The 24,219-nt window shown below is 52.2% G+C and overlaps 1 protein-coding gene across 3 annotated transcripts in view; it reads right to left on the minus strand.

Annotated features, from left to right (window-relative positions):
* PARVB (parvin beta) overlaps positions 1-24,219 on the minus strand; it is a 115,102-nt gene that overhangs the window by 76,590 nt on the left and 14,293 nt on the right. The window contains exon 1 of one of the 3 annotated variants that reach the window (XM_043440430.1): positions 1,604-1,627. The exons of the other annotated variants lie outside the window; for them this stretch is intronic. Coding sequence (XP_043296365.1) covers position 1,604 — 1 coding nt within the window. The 5' untranslated portion in view covers positions 1,605-1,627. Of the gene's footprint in view, positions 1-1,603; positions 1,628-24,219 lie in introns of those variants that run through there. 3 annotated transcript variants of the gene reach the window in all.

Here is a 24,219-nt window from a genome sequence, read left to right on the forward strand (position 1 = left end):
TTCCCCCCTAGAATCATCCTAACACACCTGTGTAAATGGTCGAGGCAAAAATCGGTCTGCAGGCTTCTCTCATGGTCCAGTGAGAAGGTAGTTATTCAAATGCTCCTGGGCCTCTGACGCCAAGACAGCTGTCAACACAAAGGACACAGGTTGGATCCCTGATCTGAGAAGGTCCTACATGCTGTGGGGCAACCAAACCCACGTACCACAACTGGTGAGCCTGAGCTCTAGAATTCCCGGCCCGTGCCCCATAGCAAGAGAAGCCACCGCAATGAGAAGCCCGCACCCTGGAACTAGAGAGCAGGCCCCACGCGCTGCAACTAGAGAAAGCCCGCACGCAGCAATGAAGACCCAATAGAGCCAAAAATAAATTAATTTAATGTTAAAACTGATCTGCGACCTCCTTGAGGGAAGGGGTATTTTGGTCACCTGCAGACCTGGACACCGATGACCTTTTCTTTAAGGACCCTCCAGGCAGAGGCCAGGGAAGATATGAGTTCTTTATTCCATCAGCGGGGAAGAAGCATGTGCGGGAAACGTCTTGGTGTCTGTGGCCCAGGAGTATTTGAATAACCGTCATCTCACTCTGTCCCCTAAAAGGTCCCGGGGAGATGGCCTGCAAGCCTCGAGCGAAGGTTAAGAGCTCCAACCAAACTTCTGACTCCTGTTCCCATTTGCTGTGTGACCTTGGGTGGGTTAGTGAGCCTTTCTGGGCTTCAGTTACGCTGTAAAACGAAACTGCTCTGCAGACTGCAGGAGATGAAGCACATTAAGAGACGGGGATAGCTCCCGGGCCCCAAAGATCTCGGCACACATCAGCTGTACCGACGTCCCCCATTTCAACTGCAGTGACCAGTGCTAATCAGGGCAGAGCTGGGCTCACCCCCAGACCGCCCCTTCCACCGATGCTGCTTCTGAAGAAAAGGCAGACCGAACCTCTCATCCAGTGGTGACAAGAGAAGCCAGATACTGGCCCAAAACCGCCAGTTTAAAGAAAAGACAGAATCAAAAGAGAAAGAGAAAATCCATCGTATCATTAAAGAGAACTCCATCACCTTCAAGAGCCCTAAAAATTCTTAATTGCAACTTGTCCCCGACAGTGCTCCCAACACCACCCCTCTATCAAGACCCAAAGACCCACACAGCCCACTGGAGCTATGAAAACTTCCTAACAGGCTTCATTCCGCACATCAGGCATTGGTCCATCTGGGCCAAGGGGGATACAAGAGGCCCCTGTTCCCACCGACCTCACACCACATCCTCACCGCCTTCCTGGGGAAAGTCGAAGAACCAGCCCAGGGTCCACTCTGGGATAAATGACCCTCCACCATAAAGCAGAGAAGGAATGAAGGCTGGCCTGGGCATAGCTTCTGCTGAAAATGATGAGAAGGAAAACAGAAAGCAGGACTCCCCTAGGGGTCCAGTGGCTAAGACTCCATGCTCCCAATGCAGGGGGCCCGGGTTTGATCCCTGCTCGGGAAACTAGATCCCACATGCCACAAGGAAGGTCAAAGATCCCCCGTACACGAATGAAGACCTGGTGCAGCCCAATAAGTGAATAAAAAATATTTAAAGGGAAAAAAGGGAAACAGGGAGCACTCACTGGCAAAGCAGGCGCGATCGGAGGAGGGGTGAGAGGTGCGGGCGAGTGTGAGGCTGGCGGGGACTCGGCGGGGAGACAGGCAAGACACACACTGCGGTCACGCTGGGGCCCCAACAAGGATGCTGACATGACTTGCAACTCCAGGGAAAGGCCCCTTTCGGGTGACTTTGAGGAAGGCCACGGGGGACCAAGCTGCCGGGAGGATGGAGTCGTTTTCACACGATAGGACTCTGCTAACCACAAAGTCTTATTTCTATCTCTGCTGCCAACGGCTTCATGGGCAGGCAAACTACTCCCCAGGAAAAAAAAAAAAACCCACAAGAAGAAGGAAGGAAGGGAGTATCCATTCCTGTGTGTGACTTAAGACGTGTTTGGCTCAGCAAAAAGCTCAACAATAGACTCTGGCCTCCGATACACCTTCGATCTCGGCCTGGCTGCTGGGCAGGTGGACGGGAGGGTCCACGAAAGGGCTCAGCCTGGGTGCCTGTCCCAATGCCAAGCAGAACGCAGATCACAGGCCCACGGGCCCCACGGCGCCGCTCCTGGACGCTGACTGCCTCACGAGGGCCGGCGCTAATGTTTCCACCCTGTTTCCACGACAACAGAAATCAAATGCCAGAAACAGAGCCGGAGCAGGAGCTGAGGCCGCTCAAACTGGCAGATTGCTTCCTGTGGCATGGGCTTCTCAGGGTGGGGGACCGAGGAAGGTGCTAGCATTGGCGGGGGGTGGTGGGCAGAAGCAGAACCACGCCCGCCTTTGCCCCAAACTCCTCCTCGATTTAGCCATGGGACACACCGCCCAGCCTCAAGCCTGGACCGGTCACCTACCAGCTGGGTGACCATGGCGGGTTACCTGTCTGTGCCTGGTTCCTTCATCCATAAAATGGGACTGATAACAATGACCGACTGCACAGGGTTGTGGCAAAATAAATAAATTTATATAGTTTCTGGTAGGAAGTGCTACTCACTCTTTTTTATTTATTCTATTTAGAAAAAAATTTTTTTTGGTTGCACAAGATGTGGGATCTTAGTTCCCCAACCAGGGATCGAACCCACATCCGCTACATTGGAAGTGCAGAGTCTCAACCACTGAACCACCAGGGAAGTCCCGCCATTGATCAAGTACGTGAAGTACATCAAGGCTGTATATTGTCACTCTGCTTATTTAACTTCTATGCAGAGTACATCATGCCACATGCCAGACTGGATAAGTCAAAACTGGAATCAAGATTGCTGGGAGAAACACCAACAACCTCAGATACGCAGATGATATAACTCTAATGGCAGAAAGTGAAGAGGAACTAAAGAGCCTCTTGATTAGGGTGAAAGAGGAGAGTGAAAAAGAGGGCTTAAAATTCAACATTCAAAGAACTAAGATCATGGCATCCAGTTGAATCAGTTCATCTCAAACAGATGAGGAAACAGTGACAGATTTTATTTTCTTGGGCTCCAAAATCACTGCAGATGGTGACTGCAGCCATGAAATTAAAAGACACTTGCTCCTTGGAAGAACAGCTTTGACAAACCTAGACAGCATATTGAAAAGCAGAGACACTACTTTGCCGACAAAGGTCCGTCTAGTCAAAGCTATGGTTTTTCCAGTAGTCACGTACGGATGTGAGAGTTGGACTGTGAAGAAGGTTGAATGATGATGCTTTCGAACCATGATGTTGGAGAAGACTCTTGAGAGTCCCTTGGACGGCAAGGAGGTCAAACCAGTCAGTCTTAAAGGAAATCAACCCTGAATATTCATTGGAAAGACTGATGCTGAAGCTGACGCTGCAATACTTTGGCCACCTGATGGGAAGAGCTGACTCACTGGAAAAGACTCTGATGCTGAGAAAGATTGAAGGCAGGAGGAGAAGGGGGCGAGAGAGGATGAGATGGTTAAACAGTATCACCGACTCAATGGACATGAGTTTGAGTAAACTCCGGGAGTTGGTGACGGACAGGGAAGGGCGTGCTGCAGTCCACGGGGTCACAAAGAGTCAGACACGACTGAGCAACTGGACAAGAAAGTAATCCCCCAACTCCGAAAGGAAACGCAGGCTTGCTGTACAGGCAGCCTGACTGACCCCCCAGTTACCAGGTTTGCTCCAGCGGGGAGTGTGTGAGCCCAGCAGGGACACTGCTGCCTGGGGCGGGCGCTCTGCCGGCGGGGGCTTTGGGGCGGTGGGCGATCACGGGACAGGGCCGCCTGGGGGACCCACCCCAGCCCAGGCTGAGCCAGCACAGGATCCCCCAGACTTGGTGCGAACCAAGGGTCATCCAGAGTCAAGACCCGGGTCCCCAGACAGCGAGGAACCCAAGGCTGATACAGTCCCAAAGCTGGTCATGGTCTAACCATTCCTCTATTTGAGGCCCCTGATGAAGGAGCCTGTCAGGGGTGAAGTGCGTTTCCCCCAAAATACATTTGCCGGAGTCCTAACCCGCAGGACCTCAGAAGATGACCGAATGTGGAGAGAGGGCCTTTAAAGAAGAGCTCAAGGTTACGCGGGGTCATGTGGGTGGGCCCTAAAGCCCTGCAACTGGTGGCCTGGGAAGGAGAGGCGATGGGGCCACAGGCGCACACAGAGGCCTGAGCGCGTGAGGACAAGGGCGGACACCAGCCTGAAGCCAAGGAGAGAAAGCGGTCCTGCCGGCACCGCCGCCCCCAGAGCTGCGAGCAGACAGGCGTCTGCAGATGGAGCTGCCCAGGCGGCGGCCCTCGACTGTGGGTGCCCGAGGGCACACCTCTCCAGCTGCAGCAGGACCCAGGCCTCCCGCGGGCGCTCAGAAAGGAAGGCCCTGGTCCACCCGGGAACGGAAGGGCCACGGCCGAGGGCACCAGCGCCCCCTGGAGGCCTGCACCCAGAGGGCGCCAGGGCAGGAGGGGGCGCATCTCAGCACCTCCGGGTCTGCCAGCTCTGCCACGCAGAGGCCAGCAGCCGGCGCCCAGCTCCTGGAGGGCAAGAATAACAGAGCGTCAGTCACGGAAGGAGAATGGCCCAGGTTTTAACAGCAAACAGCTGTGCGCTTGAAAAATTACAGAAGAGTCAGGGGCCCCACGGTGTCATCTCAAAGGGTCAGATTTAGACAATTCGAATCGAAGGGCAGCTCGCCTTTCATTTGTTCACCGTCTGTGCATCCAAGGCCTCCTGCCTGCCAGGTGCTGGGGGTCCCTGACGCTGGGCCAGGCCGGTGAAGCCCGCTCCTCATGTGCCAACTTTAGAATAAAATAGGGGCTACAGCCATTCTTTCATTGGACCCTCATTACGCTCCCTAAGGCAGCCAGAAAGAGTTCTCATCACCATCCCCACTTAACGGATCACAAAACTGAGGCAGGGGGTGGTGCTCCGGGCTGCTCGAGTCGGGACCCCAACCCAGACGTGCGCTGCGCACCTACTGTGTGCCGGTGTCCCTGAAGCCTCAGCACAGCAGTGACAGGACAAGGGCCTCGGCTTCAACATGGGAGAAAGTCAATCAACAAGCAAATACGGTATTTCAGACGAGGCACCGTGCGACGGAGACAGGGAAGGGGGTGGAAGCCACACCTTACTAAGATAACTCACACTAAACCAACTGCAGGTAGACTGTTTGGGTTTTGTTTATTGTTTTTTAATTAGGGTGTTGTTAATTACAACGTTGTGTTAGTTTCAAAGTAAAAAGAGTGAAAGTCGCTCAGTCGTGTCCGACTCTTTGCGACCTCACAGACTATACAGTCTGTGGAATTCTCCAGGCCCGAAGACTGGAGTGGGTAGCCGTTCCTTTCTCCAGGGGATCTTCCCAACCCAAGAATGAAACCAAGGTCTCCTGCCTTGTAGGCAAATTCCTTACCAGCTGAGCCAGCAGGAAAGCCCATGAATAGGTAGCCAATCCCTTCTCCAGGGGATCTTCCCAACCCAGGAATCAAACCAGGGTCTCCTGCATTGCAGGTGGATTCTTTACTAGCTGAGCTACCAGGGAAGGTGTACAGCAAAATGAATCAATTATATAAATACATACAGCCACTCTTTAGGTTATTTTCCCATATTGGTCATTGCACAGCACTGAGTAGGTCCTTATTATTTACCCATTAGTGTGTCTATGTGTCAATCCTAATCTCCCAGCTTACCCCACCCCTTACCCCCTGGTAACCATAAGTTTATTTTCAACACAGGTTAACTGTTTCTTCCTGTTTACAGGCCGGTTACATCTATTTCAACTGGGGATGCCCTGGTAGCTCAGCTGGTGGTAAAGAATCCACCTGCAATGCAGGAGACTCCAGTTCAATTCCTGGGTCAGGAAGATCCGCTGCAGAAGGGATAGGCTACCTATTCAGGGGCTTTCCGGGTGTCTCAGATGGTAAAGAATCTGCCTGCAATGCAGGAGATCTGGGTTCAGTCCCTGGGTTGGGAAGATCCCCTGGAGAAGGGAAAGGCTACCCACTCCAGTATTCTTACCTGGAGAATCCCACAGACAGAGGAGCCTGGTGGGCTAGAGTCCATGGGGTCTCAAAGAATAGGACACAACTGAGCGACTAAGTGCGCGCGCGCACACACACACACACACACGGATGTCCAATACAGCTGTGTCACCAGATGATATTTATTCAGAAGTCCCACTGGATGTAACTCAAGGCCACACCCGAAACCCCGAGAATGAACCCTGAAACTCCTGCCTCCACCCACCTTTCTCCCCACCGGTTTCTTTCACCTCTGGCTCAGCCCAAGCTTCTCCTGCTCCAAATGTTTACAAGTTCCTTACTGAAGACAGTTCCTCTGGTCCCAGACACTGCAGCTAAAGATGCTCCTGCAACAACCAGCCACAGAATTCTCACACGAAAAGCCACCTGCCATTTCTGAATGTCCTTTCCACCTTCTCAGAACATAAGCAAGAAGGTCTCCGCCCATGCCAAGTAGAGAAGGCGTCACGGTGGGACAATGTGGCCTGGGACAGCATCCTCCTCCCCTGCCATTGTGCTCAGCCACGCGCCCCAAGGAGAGTGACAAGTGCTATTTAAATCCAAATGACAGCTGCCTGAGCGTCCTCGTCCTCCTTACCTGTCAAACGAGCGAAGCAAGAGTCTTAAAAGGAAGAGACCTACAGCATCTCCTTTTCAGCCAACACAGCCCACACCAAGGGCAGGATACCCTGGGTTTACGCCCAACACCCACATCGTGTGGCGGTGGCCGTCTCCCCTCCCCTAAGAACGGGGATGGGACACGATGTTGGATCACTGAAGGTCCCGAGGTGTCCGTGGGTGGAGTGTATGTCCAAGAAATGGCTGTTGGTCTGATGGCTGGAAAAGTATACAGAACGAAATTATAAAGGCGAAGTTAATCTAAAAGCACTTGTCGGTTTGTAAGCTGTGGGCACTGCGAAAACGCAAGCCTCACACAGTCTTTTTCAAAGGAAAACAGAGAGACGAATCCTTCTGCTCTTTCTAAACCAAGCACACTTTTCCAGAAGAACCTCAGAGTGGGCAGAGTCAAGATGAAACACGACCCACTGTGTGTGTACAATTTATCCCCACGGCTCTCTCTTCTAAGAAAACAATAGTAGTAACAATAATAACCAGGTTTTAGACACGAAGTGCAGGGCCTGTGGGCAGAATTTGTTGTTTGTTGTTCTTGAGTCGCTAAGTTGTGTCTGACGCTTTGCCACCCCATGGACTGTAGCCCGCCAGGCTCCTCTATCCATGGGATTACCCAGGCAAGCATACTGGAGCGGGTTGCCATGTCCTCCCCTGGGAGATCTTCCCGACCCAGGGATCCAACCCATGTCCCCTGCTTGGCAGGTGGATTCTTTACCTCTAAGCCACTTGGGAAGCCCAGAATAGGTGGAATAGGGTCCCCCAAAGTTTCGTGGCCACCTCGAACCCATGAATGTGACCTTATCTGGAGACGAGGCCTCTGCCGAGGTAAATCAAAGCAAGATGGGGCCTACAGGATTGGGGTGGGCCCTACAAGCAGGATTGGTGGTGTCCTTACAAGTGGGAAATCTGAACACGCACAGAGGGAAGAAGGCGACGTGACCACAGAGGCAGAGATTGGAGTGATGTGCTTATGAGCCAAGGCCACGGACAACTTCCAGAGCCACCAGGAAACTGGGAAAAGGCAAGGAGGGGTCCCCATCCCCAGCACCCCACCCCCAGGATCCCAGCTGAACTTGAGACACACGTAAACTACCAAGTGGGCTCCCTGGCTGTGTCCACTGGCTCCTGAGCGTGGCTAAGGCAGGTGCGGCCCCCAGGCAGGCCTGCTCAGAGGGCCGAAAAGCTCAGGCTTCAGACTCCGGTCACAGATGCCCCTGCACGCCTCCCGGGACACGGCGCGCCAGCTCGCTCTGTTCCTGGCTCCGGGCTGAGACCCAGCACAAGCCTCTTGACGGCTCTCTGGATGTCCTACAAGCACACAGATTATTTTTAGCAGCCATTACTGCTCTCCTGTCACTTCATTAATTTTAGAGCCAAATAACCCCATTATATATGACTTGATTGGCTTGTAAAATTACCCTTCGTTCCAACAAATATTTATTGAGCATGCCACCGTGTGCTATATTGGGCTTGGTACATTACATTTTTCCAAAAATAATTAACTTAGCTAACGATCACAAATCCCCTAATTGAATTTGCTCTTAAATGTGTTTAATTTTCCCACAAATGAAACGAGGAGATTACAAGTCCAGCATTTTTGCCAGGTTGAGACAAGAAGCAAAAAAGTGAGAAGAGCGGACTTCCCTGGCGGTTCGAAGGTTAAGACTCGGCGCTTCCACTGCAGGGGGCGTGGGTTCAATTCCTGGTCAGTGAACTAAGGTTCTGCATGCCTTGTGGAGTGACAGAAAAAAGGAGAAGCTGCCGGCATCAAGGCCCATCCAACAAGAATTCTGCCCCTTGCGTTCACCCTGCCGCCCTCTGGGCATCTTAGGTGGTCACCCTCACACCCTGAGGCTGTCTTATCACCTGCTTTGGAAAGTTGGTGATGCATAGAGAGGTGGAGTAGCTCCCAGGAGGAGAGCCAGGAGTCAGACACCTACAGCGTCAGGGTCAGCTCCTGTCCCCAGCTTCCCTCCTGCCTCGGATCAGAACTGGGCCGCAGGAAACCCACAGGCAGCCACGTCACCCTCTCCTGAGCTCCAGAGTGACAGTGGTCCTGGCAAGCAATGCGGCACCCGGGGCCAAGGTGGGCGGCCTGGCTGCCCGGTGGGAGGGGCTGGGCGACCTCGAGTCACGGGGACGCACAGACAGGTCAAGTTCAAAGTCAGGCAAAGCCCAAGAACATAGAAGAGCATGTGTGTGTGTGTGTGGCCACGCCACAGGAAAACAAAACATGCTAAGTGCGCGCCACGTTCAAGGGGCGGTGGGTCCCATTCGCTGGAAGGGAGAGGCCCCAACAGGGTGCAGACAGCGTAGTCTAAGCCCAGTGGCAGGACAGCGGGGACTTCTCTATTATTCTTTACACTGTACCCATATGCATTTTTTTTGCAAGTGCAATACATCTCATAGTAGTTTTTTACTTTTTAAAAAAATTGTGGTAGGGACTTCCCAGGTGATCCAGTGGTTAGGACTCAGCACGTCTACTGTAGGGGGCATGGGTCTGATCGCTGGTCAGGGAGCTAAGATCCTGCATGGTCCAGAAAATAAATAAATAAAAACAAAACCGAAAACATAAAGTAGGGACTTCCGCAGCATCCAGGGGTTAAGACCTCGCCTTCCAGTGCAGGAGGCACAAGTGTGATTCCCCGGCCAGGGAACTAAGAACCTACATGCCACGGGAAGCAGCCAAAAATTTAAAAGCCCAAAACAAAATTAAATTTAAAAATTGTGGTAAAATATAAGTAACATGACATTTACCACTTTCAGCATTTTTAAGGGCACAGTTGAGTGGCAGCAAGTCTATTTACACTGTTGTCCGGCCATCGTCACCCGAAGAACACTGCCTCTTCCCAGCTCCGTCCCCATTAAACAATAGTGTCCCCCGCCCCCTCCCCAGCCTCTGGCAACCACCACACTACTGTCCGTCACCGTGAACTTGACCCTTCTTGGGGCCTCGTGTGAGTGGAGTCACGCAGTATGTGTCCTTTTGTGACTGGCTCGTTTCACTGAGCATAACATCCTCGAGGTTCATCAGTGTTGCAGCCTGGTGTCAGGGTTTCCTTTTTTAAGGCTGAGTCATATTCCCTTGTATGGATAAGCCATATCTGCTTAATTTCTTCCATCCGTGGACTCACGAGCTATTTTCACTTTGGGGCTGTTGCTAGTCAAGTTTGTGTCATGATCTATTCTTTAACGGCCAGCTTCCCAAGAAGGAGAGGGTTTGGGAAAAGACACACCAAGTCCTTCCTGGTCCCGGGCCCTGCGTCCTCTCACACGGAAAGTAACCGGGGTTGCTGGCCCACAGTGCCCACGGAGTTAGCCTGATAGCCACTTCAGATGCTCCAGGAAAAGGCAGAGGTAGCAATAATGCACTACCTTAACGGGTCATCTAAGAACATTCCAGAAAGTAGAACAGGTCGTGCAAACGGGGCTTTTTCCATCATTGGTTTAAACCAGGGATTGGCAAAGTGTGGCCAGTGGGCCAAATCCAGCCCACCACCCACTTTTTTCTCTAATGCAGTTCTTTTATTGTATTTTTTTAAATGCATTTATTTTTGGCTGTGCTGGGTCTCTGAAGCCTTGCACAGGTCTTCTCCAGTTGCGGCAAGTGGGGACTCTCTTCACTGCAGTGCAGGGATCGTCACTGTGGTGGCTTCTCTTGTTGGGGGGCCCCGGCTCGAGACACTCAGACTCCAGTACTTGCAGCATGTGGGCTCTGTAGTTGTGGCTCACAGGCTTAGCTGCTCTGAGGCATGTGGCATCCTCCCGGACCAGGGATTGAACCCATGTCCCCTGCACTGGCAGGCAGACTCTCATCCACCAGACCACCAGGGAAGGCCCCTCCACCTGCTTTTACAGGCACACGCCCACACCTGTATGTTTATGTGTCATCTATGGCGGCTTTCACACTATCAAGGGCGGAGCTGGGCGGTTTCGACAGAAGCCAGAGGGCTCACAAAGTCTCAAGCACTTGTTCTTTGGACCTTTACAGACGAAGATTGCTGGCTTTTCAATGATTAACAGAAATCACACCATCTTTTAATACTGCCATGGCGTGGAGGAGCTAGGGCTGGGGTGACGGCAGGAATGGGAATTCTTTCCTCAGTTCTTAGAACCAGGGGAGGAGAGTAGGCTGAAGACCTCCCCCTGCCAGCAGCATCTGAGCAAGTCCAGCGTGGCCTGCCTGTCTGTCCCCATCCACACCACCCCTCGGCCAAGGCCTCCAGTTTAACCTGACTTCTCCCTGAGGCCTTCAGATTTCACTCACGACCTCAACTGGCTGGAGAACCAGGCGAGCGGCAGGTCAGAGGCCAGCTGAGGCTGTATGCATGTCCTAGGGCGGCTGCGACCAACGCCCACAGACTGGGTGGCTGAAAGCAACAGACAATCACTCACTCACAGTCTAGAGGCCAGAAGTCTGGGGACCAGGGTGCAGGCCAGATGGTACCCCACACACACACACCCAGAGGCCCCGAGAGGACCCTTCCTGCCTCCTCCTAGTGTCCGGCGGTGGCCCTCAGTCCTTGGCTTGTGGCCGCATCCCTCGTCCCCCTGCTCTGAACTCACACAGCCTCCTCCCCTCGCATGACTGTGTCTTCCCCCCCTCCTCGTCTAAGGGCCCCAGTCACATGGATAGAGCCCATCCCACCCCAGCACGACCTCATCCTTACTTACATCTTTTGGGGGGGGAGGGGCAGGCCACATGTACAGCTTCTAGGATCTCAGTTCCCGGAGTCAGGGTTGAACGTATATCCCTTGCAGCAACAGCACAGAGTCTTAACCACTGAACCACCAGGGAATCCCCTTTACTTACATCTTAGTCACATCTGCAAAGACCCTATTACCCTAAACAGCCACAGTCATAGGTCCTGGGATGAGGATTTTAACAGCTCTTCAGAGGACACAGTTCCACCCCAAAACAGAGATCATCACCCTTGTTCCTCTCCATTTTTTTTTGGTCTGCCGATGACATTCACAGAAGCAAAGCGTTTCTGCCCTGAGCGTCATTTTCTAATTACTGACCAGGGGATTTTTGCAGCGACTAACACCTGCGACCAGTGATTTTTATTTTGGCCAGCCAAAAATTATCTCTGTTATTTCACTAACACTTTGCGAGTTATTACATTCAATAGTTACACCTGGCACACCCGTAAAGTCTCCTAATTTTCGGGAAATGTTATCTTCAATCCACTCTTCTGTAGAAAGAAGCAGAGGCATATTCTCCACCACCATGAGTTTCATTTTCACTCTCCGTATCAGAATCAATCACCAGGGTTTTTGTCTTTTTCTTGGTCTTAATACTCACATCATCTAAAACAGAACTATATGCTGAAGAATTACCATCTTCTGAGACAACGGAATATAAATCACTCGGACAATCAGATACAGGAGCTGCATAAAATTCAAAAAAATCCTTCTTCGATCAAAAGTTTGCAATATGTCATTTTCGAAAATTTTACCTTTATAACATTCACAAGGTTGAAACAAAAACCTAATGAAGCAAAAATGTGAATGATAACGGCAATCATAGGTTGTCTAATGAGCCCTTGATCAATTTTAAGCTCTGACAACTTCGCCCAGAGATATTAACTTTATCATCCTCTAAAAACATGTTAAGACATCTCCGGTCAATAATGTGTTAAGTGCAGAGTCAATTATCCACAGACTCCCGCCACTGAGAAGGGAGAGGGGTCACGGGTAGCTGCCTGTCCCCCTTCCCCGCTGGGGCCACCCCCACTTGTTATGAGCCCACTGACCCGGCACAGGTCAAGCCCGTGGCCATACGCCCAGGGACAGAGTCACAGGCTATATCCGGCTCCAGCCAGGCCAGCAGAACACTGTCCTCTTTGTCATAACCCCCCCGGTGCCTATAAACAGCCCGAGCGGTGGAACAGCTCTTCCGGGCCCTCTCTCTCGCTTCAGAAGAATTATGTCTATTTTGCAGCAGAGAATTTGCGGCTACAAAGCCCACGTCTTTGATTACACAGCACCTCTCAAAGGCGACCTTTTCCATCACCGGCAGGAGAACTTTTATGGCCTGAAGTGTCACAGGAGATCTATGCCTCTCCCTTCGTAGCTGCTCCTCAGCCCAGATGGAGCCTGGAAACCGGCTGCTCCAGGAACAGCCCCAGGCCGCCGGGGATTCGATCCCGCAGATCAGCCAGCCAGAGCCAGACACCAGGGGCACAAGCGTGGCGCAGGCAGAAACAAACCCCCCTTCCCTGGTCTCAGCTTCTGGTTTCACTCTTCTGCCCAACTCACTGCTCCATGAGCACTTAGTGACAAGTGTGTGCACGCTCAGATGGCCCGTGACGGTTCACAAGGGCCTCCTCACACGTTATCGAGTGTGATTCTTAAAGCAATCCTGGAGATTGATGAGGGAGACACTGCCATCCCTTGTTCAGAGAAGGGCACAGGGCTGAGCCCAGCTCAAGGTCACCGAGCTAAGAGGGGACCAGTGACCCAGGTCTCGTCTCCCACTCACCACTGATCTGCACACGGAGTCTTAAAGGGTGCTGAACATCACTGTAGGGGAGAGAGGGTGGGTAGGAGATTTCTCTTTACATAAATTTAAGAAGTCAGAAAGGACTCAAAACATACTCCAAACCCAGAGTTGTAGAATCCATGCCACAGACCAGGAGTCGGGCTTCCCAGGTGACTCACATGGTTAAGAATCCGCTTGCGATGCAGGAGATGAAGGACACAAAGGTTCCATCCCTGGGTCAGAAAGACCCCTGGAGGAGGGCATGGCAACCCACTCCAGTATTCTTGCCTGGAGGACTCCACAGACAGAAGAACCTGGTGGGCTACAGTCCACAGGATCGCAAAGAGCTGGACATGACTGGAGCGACAGGGCACACACACCGCAGGAGTCAGTCAACTATGGCCCAGGTCCCAGCTTTGGTCCCTGGCTGAATGCAGTAAACAACCTTTATTGGAACACAGGCACATCGGTTGTGTATTTTCTACGGCTGCTTGCTGGCTATAAGGGCAGAGTAGAGTAACTGCCACAAGACTGAAATATTTGCTGCCTGGCCCTTTACAGTAATGGTTTGCCAACCCCTCTGTAGATGATGCCTGGGAGGCAGAGGAAGAAATTTGGGCAAGTCCAGCCCCAGGCGCACACCCAGGACCTTGTGCGCCTACGACAGCAAATGTGAAGCTCTGTGCCAGGCTCGTTCACAGCGGGAGCACCAAGATCCAATCCCCGACGGAGACAAGCTAGGGCTGAGTCAGGCACCAACTGCTTGGCCACTAAACTCCACTGGCTCTGTGCTCCGGATGGCTGAGCCCGTGTTCTGGGCGGAAGTCGGCTGCCTTTAATAGGAATGAAGCGTCAATTTGAGTTTGATTTCCAGCCTGAACCTCCAGGGCTACCGCAGTCCTTGAAGTTCCTTACAATGCGCTCAGAAATCGTGCTCCAAATTGGATCACTCCAACACTGAGAACAATAAAAGCCATCAGCAGAGCCACTCCGGCCGTGGGGACGCAGCCTCACAGGGCCTTTTACCGCTGGAGAAATCGAATCAGCCTCTGCCTCTGGAGGGTCCCCCTGCTCACATTTTCACCAGGTGGATATTTTTAAGCCGGCTCAAAGTGTGGAACAACATCCAAATTGAATCAGATCAGGCTAACCTGGAGAAACGGAGCTTCCAATCTCAGGCAGGGCCCGAAAAGAGGACAAGGCAGGGAGAAAAGGAGTCCCTTTGATGCCGCTCGCCAATCACAGTCATGGTCGGTGCCCTTCCTGATGACACTCGCCAACTCGGAGATCATGTAGGACCTACAGGGAGAAGACAACCCAACCAGAGCCCTGGATCCCTGCCCCGTCCTGGGGCCTCAGCTGCCTCATCTGCACATGAGACTCAATGCTCATTTGATGTCTTTTGGAAGGAGGCTCACCTTGGAGCCAAAGAGCTGGGCTTGCAGCCAGAGACCTGGGGGCTAGAGTCAGATAATCTGAAGCAGGGCCCACCGGCCACCCCAGAGACAGGACGGGACACACAGGATCCAGGACAGAATGGGCTGAGGATGCTCAGGTGACCTGACCGGAGGGAGGGGGAGGGGAGGCAGGGCAAGTGATGCAGGCGGGGAGGTGACCCATATATGCAGGCGGGGCAGGGTTCACTGAAACTGAAAGTGGGATCTGGCTGCTCTCATCCCTCAAAAGCCAATAGAGGCAAGGTTGGTGGAAAGGAAAGTTTGCTTTATTTCAGATGTTGGCAACTGGGGGCTTCCCAGGTGGCCTCAGGGGTAAAGAATCTGCCTGCCAATGCAGGAGACACTGGAGACGCGGGTTCAATCTCTGGGTCGGGAGGATCCCCTGGAGGAGAAAACGGCAACCCACTCCAGTATTCTTGCCTGGAGAACCCCATGGACAGAGAAGTCTGGTGGGCTACAGTGCATGGGGTTGCACAGAGTCGGACACGACTGAGCTTGCACTCTCGGCACGCACAACCAGGGGGTGGGGGTAGGGGTTGGACGCCTGTCCAAAGGCTGACTCCCCACGCACAGCCACCTCAGTGAGCTAGAGCTTTTACTGGCGGGGGGAGGAGGCTTTATGCAGAAATAGCAGTCAGCTCCTACAGTCAGCTTGAAATTGGTCATCAGTGGTCGGACCGGCCTTATCTTGACTGTTTTAAGTACAGTTAATCTTCCGTACCAGGTCGGTTTGTTCCCTTTTCCTTGAGGCCAGTTCTCAGAACTGCAGCCACTTACGTCATGGCTAGAGTCTGGTCCTTAGGTGGTCCTTCACCAGCCGGTGAGGGCTTCAGAATCTGTAAGACAGCTCACAGGATATGGCTCAGAATATTATCTATAGCCCTTGAGAAGGAACTAAAGGTCCCCGACCATGCTTAATGACTAAACTATTATTATTTGGTTTCCTTTGACTGCTTTCCTTTGTTTTTGCATTTTCTCACATCTGTGATAAAAGTTCTTCTTTGGCTAAAGTTTTTCCACAGACAAAAGGCAGGAAGAGGACATGGGGGACAGGGACCATAAGTCCTGTTCCGTTTCAGCACCAACCCCAATCTCTGGGCAGGTCCTCTCCAGACCAGCCCCTTCTGTCTCTTCTCAGGCTCATTTATCTAAGCCAAACCTTTCTGCTTGAAACAATTACAGCCGCATCACCGTCACTTACCACCTAAAGGATCTTGACCAGCGCCTCTCTGGCTCAAAGCTGACTCTCCCTCCATAAGGAAGCAAAAAGGATTTAAGTCTCACCCCATTCAAATGCAAGGCCCTCAATCCGGTTTATCTTGGGTTGGGGTGTTTTTTGTTTCTCTCTGTTAAAAGTGAAAGTGAAGTCACTCAGTCGTGTCCGACTATTTGCGACCCCATGGACTGTATGTAGCCTACCAGGATCCTCCATCCATGGGATTTTCCAGGCAAGAGTCCTGGAGTGGGTTGCCATTTCCTTCTCCAGGGGATCTTCCCAACCCAGGGATCGAACCCGGGTCTCCCGCACTGGAGCCGTGGGGAGACGGATGACCATGCTCAGGGCCTGCGTGCAGGGCCTAAGTTCACACCCCCGGGTTAACAGTCCTGCCTCCCTCCCGTCCCGCTGCAGCAAAGCTCCATGACTCGGCATCTTTGCCAATGCTCTTCTCTAAAAATAAACACACCTTGAAGGAGGCGGCGCAGGAAGGAGCAGGCCTCCCCACGGTGTGTGACTGGCTTGGCGCTGGTCCTCAATCTGAGTGGACAGTGCTGCTTCTGCCAACGATGGTCAAGGCCAGAAACTGGCCTCCGCGTGGTCCTCTGTGCGGTTCATGCCTCGCCGGTCACACTCCCCGCCCCACTCCGTGAGCCAACCAGACACTGTCTTCCCGTCCAGGGGCTGCCCCGAGGAAGCACACAGGCCAGGTCAGCTTAAACCACGGAAGAGCCGGGTCTCGCAGTCCTGGAGGCTGAGGTCCGCCATCCCGGGCGGTTTCTCCCGAGGGCTCCCTGCTGGGCTTGTGGACGGCTTCCTGCTCCCCGCGCCTTCACGGCTTCCCTTTGTGAGTCTGCGTCCTGTGCGTGCTCAAGTCACTTCAGTCGGGTCCACCTCTTTGCGACCGGGGGACTCCAGCCTGCCAGGCTCCATCTGTCCATGGGATCCTCCAGGCAAGGATACTGGAGTGGGCTGCCATTTCCTCCTCCAGGGGATCTTCCCCACCCAGGGATCGAAGCTGCTTTTCTTACGTCTCCTGCATTAGCACCTTTACCACTAGCACCAGCGGGGAAGCCCTGTGTCCTGAGTTCCCCTAAAATAAGGACGCAATTCACATTGGATGAGAGCCCACTCTCCACCCTAATTCTGACTTAACTACCTCTGTAAAAACCCTCCCTCCAAGCAAGGTCACACCAAGGGACCAGGGGTTAGGGCTTTAACACCCGAACTGGGAAGGCTACAACTCACGACCTTCTTTCCGCCTGCCCATCCGCCACCCCCACCCCCATCTCTTGGACTTCCCAGTGCTATTCCCTTCATGTGTCCTCACTTCCTGCTAGATCCAACACATTCCCCAGCTCAGAGCTCAAGTATACCTCTGCAGGAGTGCCGGCCTCCCTGACCCAGGCCAGGGCTGGACCAACACATGTGCTAAGGCCCCCTGGTCCCTGGGAAGCATCAGGGTCTGCTCTGTCTGTTCTGGGACCACCATGGGAGGGACTGTGCCAGCATTGTATATCCCAAGGCTGCTCATCGAAGGTATGAATGAACAAGTCAGTGCCTCACTGCATTTTCCCTAAAGACGGCAGCAGAGGAACCTTTGCCAACAAAGGTCCCTATAGTCAAAGCTATGGTTTTTCCAGTGGTCATGGATCAATGTGAAAGTTGACAGTAAAGAAGGCTGAGCACCAAAGAATTGATGCTTTTGAACTGTGGTGTCAGAGAAGACTCTAGAGAGTCCCTTGGACTGCAAAGACATCAAACCAAACAATCCTAAAAGAAATCAACCTTGAATATTGATTGCAAGGACTGATGCTGAAGCTGAAGCTCCAGCACTTTGGCCACCCGATGCGAAGAGCCGACTTGCTGGAAAAGCCTCTGATGCCGGGAAGGACTGAAGGCAGGAGGAGAAGGGGGCAACAGAGGATGAGATGGTTGGATGGCACCATCGACTCAATGGACATGAGTTTGAGCAAACTCCGGGAGATAGTGAAAGACAGGGAGTCTGAGGTGCTACAGTCCATGGGGTCACAAAGAGTCAGACACGACTGAGCGACTGAAAAACAAGAGGAACCACAAGTCTGCCCCATCCTCTCGCAGCCACTCTCCCAAATGTCATTAAAACCACGCCCTGGAATGACCGGGATGTGGTCACTGAGCTTCCAGGGTGTGGTCCAGACCGAGGAGTGGGCAGAGGTTCCCCGTGCAGCCCAGCTCCTCTCCCACAAGCCCTGGGGCCGCTCCTCTCCCCTCGCTCCCCATCTGTGAAATGGGATTATAACATGCCCTGGGGCTGCTGCGAGGACAGAGGACAGATAGTGCACAGGGCTGGGGAGGGCTCGGAGGAGGCATCAAAGACGAGAAGGAAGGCAAACCACAGCTCCCGACAGCCGTGCGTGCAGGACCTCGCTCATCCTCCAGGCCAGCGGAGACCAGGCTGCCCCTCCCCTGACATCACTCTCAGCGAGGGCCCTGAGGCTACGTCAGCAGACTCCGGCACTGAAACCCTGATGGCCCTTTTCATCCTGCCTCAGGTGGTTTCTTGGCAGCTCCTCCCTTGATTAGCAACTGTTAGAATCTGCCCTTTGGAACTCAGGGAAGGTCTTGGAGCCTAGAGTCGTGCCTACAAGAAATGGGCGGGGGAGGGGGGTGGTGCGCAAAAAGCCTTCTGTGCCCAGGAGCCACACAGGGTCCTGGGCGGTTTCAGCCTCAGCCTCCAAGTCCCCAGCCGCGCCTTCTACTCTGTCCTGAACCAGTGGAGGAAATGAGCCCGTGAGAGCACCCTGCGGTCTCACCCAGGATTCTGCAGAACCATCCTTGTCTAGCTCCCACTCTGGCTGACCCTACTGGGATCTTGGGCTCCAAAATCACAGCGGATGGTGACTGCAGACATGAAATGAGGACACCTGCTCCTTGGAAGAAAAGCTATGACAAACCTAGACAGCATATTAAAAGCAGAGACATCACTTTGCCGATAAAGGTCCCAATAGTCAAAGCTATGGTTTTTCCGGTAGTCGTGTACAGGTGTGAGTTGGACCATAAAGAAGGCTGAGCACCAAAGAATTGATGCTTTCGAACTGTGGTGCTGGAGAAGACAGTTTGTTGAGAGTCCCTTGGACTGCAAGGATATCAAACAAGTCAATCTTGAAGGAAATCAACCCTGAATATTCATTGGAAGGACTGATGCTGAAGCTGAAGCTTCAATACTTTGGCCACTTGATGTGAAGAGCTGACTCACTGGAAAAAAAACACCCTGATGCTGGGAAAGACTGAGGGCAGGAAGAAAAGGGGCAGCAGAGGATGAGATGGTTGGATGGCACCACCGACTCAATGGATATGAGTTTGAGCAAACTGCAGGAGATGGTGAGGGACAGGGAAGCCAGGCGTGCTGCAGTCCAGGGGGTGGCAAAGAGCTGGATGTATCTTAACGACATAACAACAACAATCCCTGGCTAGCACCCAGTCTGGCTGACGCTGCCAGGGCAGTAAGTGCCTCTCTTTTAATCAGGTGCATCCAGGGGCTGCACAAGGAGATAAGGTATCACCAAGACAGCCTGCCTTGGCTTTATGACTGTCAGCTGCACCATCCTCTGTGCCCCGACCCCAGCCTCTATCAGACTTGCCAGGTGGCCACTTGAGAGCTGACTTGGTCCACCTCCAGGGCGATGGGCTTATCCCCTCCTGCAGTCAGCTCCCTGCCGGGCTCCCCGAGCCCCATCGGCCAAGCCCTGCCAGCTGAACGACCTCCCCTGGTTGTCAGGGATATCCATCCACAAAGGCAGTTCAGTTCAGTTTAATCGCTCAGTCGTGTCCGACTCTCTGCGACCCCATGAATCGCAGCACTCCAGGCCTTCCTGCCCATCATCAACTCCCGGAGTTGACTCAAACTCATGCCCATCGAGTCGGTGATGCCATCCAGCCATCTCATCCTCTGTTGTCCCCTTCTCCTCCTGCCCCCAATCCCTCCCAGCATCAGGGTCTTTTCTAATGAGTCAGCTCTTCGCATCAGGTGGCCAAAGTACTGGAGTTTCAGCTTCAGCATCAGTCCTTCCAATGAATACCCAGGACTGATCTCCTTTAGGATGGACTGGTTGGATCTCCTTACAGTCCAAGGGACTCTCAAGAGCAAGACCTCAGCAAATGGTAAGAACCAGGCAAGTGAGCAAGAGAGGGGGGCCCTGAAGCGCAAGAACCAGTCAACACCTGGCACACGAAACAGTTCCACTTACAAGAGCATCCAGAGACGGACCACCGGGGACAAATCTAACCAAGGAGGCAAACCTGCACGCCGAGGACTACACATCCCTGCAGGAGGACACTAAGGAAGAAAGACCTAAACAAACAGAAAGACATCCTGTGTTCCTGGACTGGAAGACTTAGCATTGTTAAGATGACAATCCTACCCAATTTTGACATTCAACGCAATCCCTACCAAAATCCCAACAGCAATTCTTACAGAAACACAACATCCACCCTAAAATTCATACGGACTCTCAAAGGACCCTGAAGAGCCAAAACAATCTTGAAGAAGCGAGAACAAAGTGGAGGAAAGTTACTGCGAAGCTACATGCAGTGTGATGCTGGACACACAGATCCCAAAGTACACCCTCAGCCAAGAGGGAGCTGGTGTTCACTCAGCGGGGAGGAAAGAGAGGGCTTCCCTGGTGACTGAGACGGTAAGGCATCTGGTTGCAACATGGGAGACCCAGGTTCGATCCCTGGGTCAGGAAGATCCCCTGAAGAAGGAAATGGCCAGTATGCAGGCCATAATACTCCAGTATTCTTGCCTGGAGAATTCCAAGGACAGAGGAGCCTGGTGGGCTACAGTCCAGGGGGTCTCAAAGAGTTGGACACGACTGAGCGACTTTCACTTTCCCTTTTTCAAAAAAGTGGACAGGAAGAGCGAAGGGAGAATCAACACCCCAAGAGCTCAAGGTCACGCCACTGGTCACCCACCCCACCGCGGTAGCTGGTCTCGAGGAAGCTAAGGGAATGCGCTGATGAATGACAGCGTGCCTGGAAGGCTCAGAGATTAACGAATCACAGTGAATGAACAAGAGATGAGAAGCCGGGCACTGGACACCAGTGAAACTGAAACTGTTAGTCGTTCAGTCCTGTCCGACTCTCTGCAACCCCATGGAAAGCAGCCCACCAGGCTCCTCTGTCCATGGGGATTCTCCAGGTAAGAATACTGGAGGGGGTTGCCATGCCCTCCTCCAGGGGATCTTCCCCACCCAGGGATGGAACCCACATCTCTTATATCTCCTCTATGGGCAGGCAGGCTCCTCAGCAGCCTGGGAAGCCCCACGAGACACCTGTGCCAACAATAAGACCCCTCAGAAGTACTCAGGCCCCTAACACATATGGGCTCATTCCCCCTCCCTGAATCTCTCAGAGCATCATTTCAAAATCATCGTCTTGACCCCGGGGGTCATCAAATCAGTTCTGTAAGCTTATGATCGGCACATTTCTCCAATGACATGAAGCAGAATCATATAGGAAAAGTCCACATGCTTCACGGAGGATCCCATCCTCCCCTCCAGGCTAAGGATCCCACCTCAGAAACAGGCAGGGGCGCTGATCTACATGAGAGGAAGCGGGACAAGTTCTGAGATTCTGCTCTCAGCCCACACTTTTTTATTTTTTTTTTTTTGACAGCTTGATTGAGATAGAATTCACATTCCATGCAATTCACCCTTTGGGGTGAATTCAATGATTTGGGGTCTATTCACAGAATTTTGGAAACATCACCGCAATCAATTTAATAACATTCCCATCACCCCATGAAGAAGCCCTGGGCCCTGACAGCAGTCACTCCTGTCTCTCCTGCCCACGGCCCCTGTCAATCACTAGCCCAGTTCCTGTCTCTGTGGATTTGCCTACTCTGGACACGCCGTTCAAAAGGAATTGTACAACATGTGGCCTTTTGCGTCTGGCTTCTTTCACTGAGCATCAGGATTTCAGGGCTGATCCATAGTGCAGCCTGTGTTAGCACATTGCTCCTTTTTACTGACTAATAGTGTTCCACCACATGCGGCTTCCCCGGTGGTTCAGCGGTAAAGAACGGGCTTGCGATGCAGGAGATTGGGGCTTGATCCCGGGGTCAGGAAGATCCCCTGGAGGAAGACATGGCAACCCACTCCAGTATTCTCGCCTGGAGAATCCCAGGGACAGAGGAGCCTGGCAGGCCACAGTCCATAGGATCAGACACAGCTCAGCGACTGAAAAACCATCACTACATTCCGCCATACGGAGAGGCCACACTGTGTTTCCATTCAGCTGTTGATGGACGTCTGGGCTGTCTCCACTTCGTGGCAATCTCGAACAAGGAGCAAAGACCTGGCACAACCCTTAAACAAACGTCAATCTCTTCAGTGACAGCACTCACACTCTGCTTCTGATCAAGCCAGCTAAGTGTTTACAGAAAGGATATTCTTTTCTTCCAAGGGATTTTTCTAAACAAGAAAATTAAGAGCAGCCTACAAGCAGGGCTCTCAGAAAGAAGATCTAAATAATAATTGTAGAAATGTGTCCTTGTGACGGGGCCCGAGCAAAAAATAAAATACAACCAAGCCCAGCTGCACACAATAAGATTGAAAGGCTGTGTGCGTCTCCAACAAAATTTCAAATCATTAAAATCTCATTATACTAATAATATGTTTTCTAGATCGACTTAACTAAAACACTCTCTTCCCCTAACAAAGTGGAGACGTTCCCAGAAACAGTCGCAGCGCGGGGAGTTTGAGGAGGAAGTGCAACCCCCCGGGAGACCTGGTCTCCTGGCCCATCTCTGCACATCCAGGCCGGTTTGCTGCCTGGACCCGATCGGACGACTGGCAGACGTTACTGTGCCGGCCAGAAAGCTCACTGAGGTTTTTCCATGAGATGCGATGGAAAAATCTGAATGAACTTTTTGGCTAACCCAACACATCAACTGCGCTCTAGCTTCTGAGCTCTCCTCCCTTCACTTAGGTTCTTTTTTAAGTGTTTATTTATTTGGCTACACCGGGTCTTAGTTTCGGCAGACAGCATCTTTGACCTTCCCTGCGTCACGAGGGATCCTTAGTTGCAGGATCTAGTTCCCTGACCGGGGATGGAACCCGGGCCCCCTGTATCAGGAGCGAGGAGTCTCAGCCACTGGACCACCAGGGAAGTCCCTTCACTTGAGTTCTTCTCTCAAGTTTTCTTAAATAAATGCAAGCAACTATCCAAATATTCATAGGCCATGACGGTCTCCTTACATTTTATTCTTTCTGTTCAGTTACTGCCGCCTGCAGCCTTCCCTTTCTGCACCTGTTCTGTATTTGATGGATACGGTGGGGAGTGGCCACAATGGTAAATTTGATGAGACCGATGGTTGACATCTAGGTAGAGCTCATGATGTGCGAGCCCAGGCGTTCTCCTCGATTCTCACGATTATAATTTTCAAGTGTGCAGAAACATATAAAGAACTTGACCCTGAACACCTGTATACCACTGCCTGGAGTCTAACATTTTTCTGTAATTATTTCACTGCGTATCCATCGATCCATCGCTCTAACTATCTAGCAATCTATCTGTATTAGTTGCCTGTGGCTGCCTTAACAAATTACAACAAATGCAGTGGCTTAAAACAACATATATTTATTATCTTAGAGTTCTAGAGGGTCAGAAGTCCCATTGACTTGGGTACCAATTCCACTTCTGAGCACCAGCTGTGATTCTAACACCAGTTCCAGTGTGTATGGGGTTTTTGTCCACATCAAGCAATTCTCGAGTGCTGGCCTGCTGCCTAACAATTCAATTTGGCTCTCTCTGTATAAAATACATAACCAACGAGGACCTAAATTTCGCAGGCTAACACCGTGGTGTCAAGAGGGCTGTGTTCCCTCTGGCAGGCGTAGGAGAAACTGTTTCTTGGTTTTTCCAGCTTCTACACGTGCCCACGTTCCCTGGCTTGTGGTCCTGCATCACTCCAACTTGTTTCCACTGACACATCTCCCTTACACAGACCTCCTGCCTTCCTCCTATAAGGACCCTGTGCCCACCCGGATAATCCAGGATCATCGCCCCACCCAAGCCCCTCAACTCAATCACATCTGCTAAGTCTTTCTGACCACGTCAGGTGATGGAGTTAAGACTCTGGGTAACAGGAAGTGGACATCTCTGGGGACACATCTCTGTGATCAGCCTGCCACACCATCGTAACGTTCATGCATTTCAGAGTAAACTGCAGACAGAGATACTCTGCCCCTAAACTTACACATCTCTATCTAGAGCACTGTATTTATTTATAATTCTTTTTTTTTCGAGTTGAAATGTGCATACATTGAAATGCACATCAAGATAGAGGACATCCCCATCAAGATAGAGGACATCCTCACAGTAACAGAGGATGCCATCTGCCCCTCCCCAGCCAGGTTC

Source organism: Cervus canadensis, chromosome 21 (assembly GCF_019320065.1).
Source record: "Cervus canadensis isolate Bull #8, Minnesota chromosome 21, ASM1932006v1, whole genome shotgun sequence".
Classification (NCBI taxonomy): Eukaryota; Metazoa; Chordata; class Mammalia; order Artiodactyla; family Cervidae; genus Cervus; species Cervus canadensis.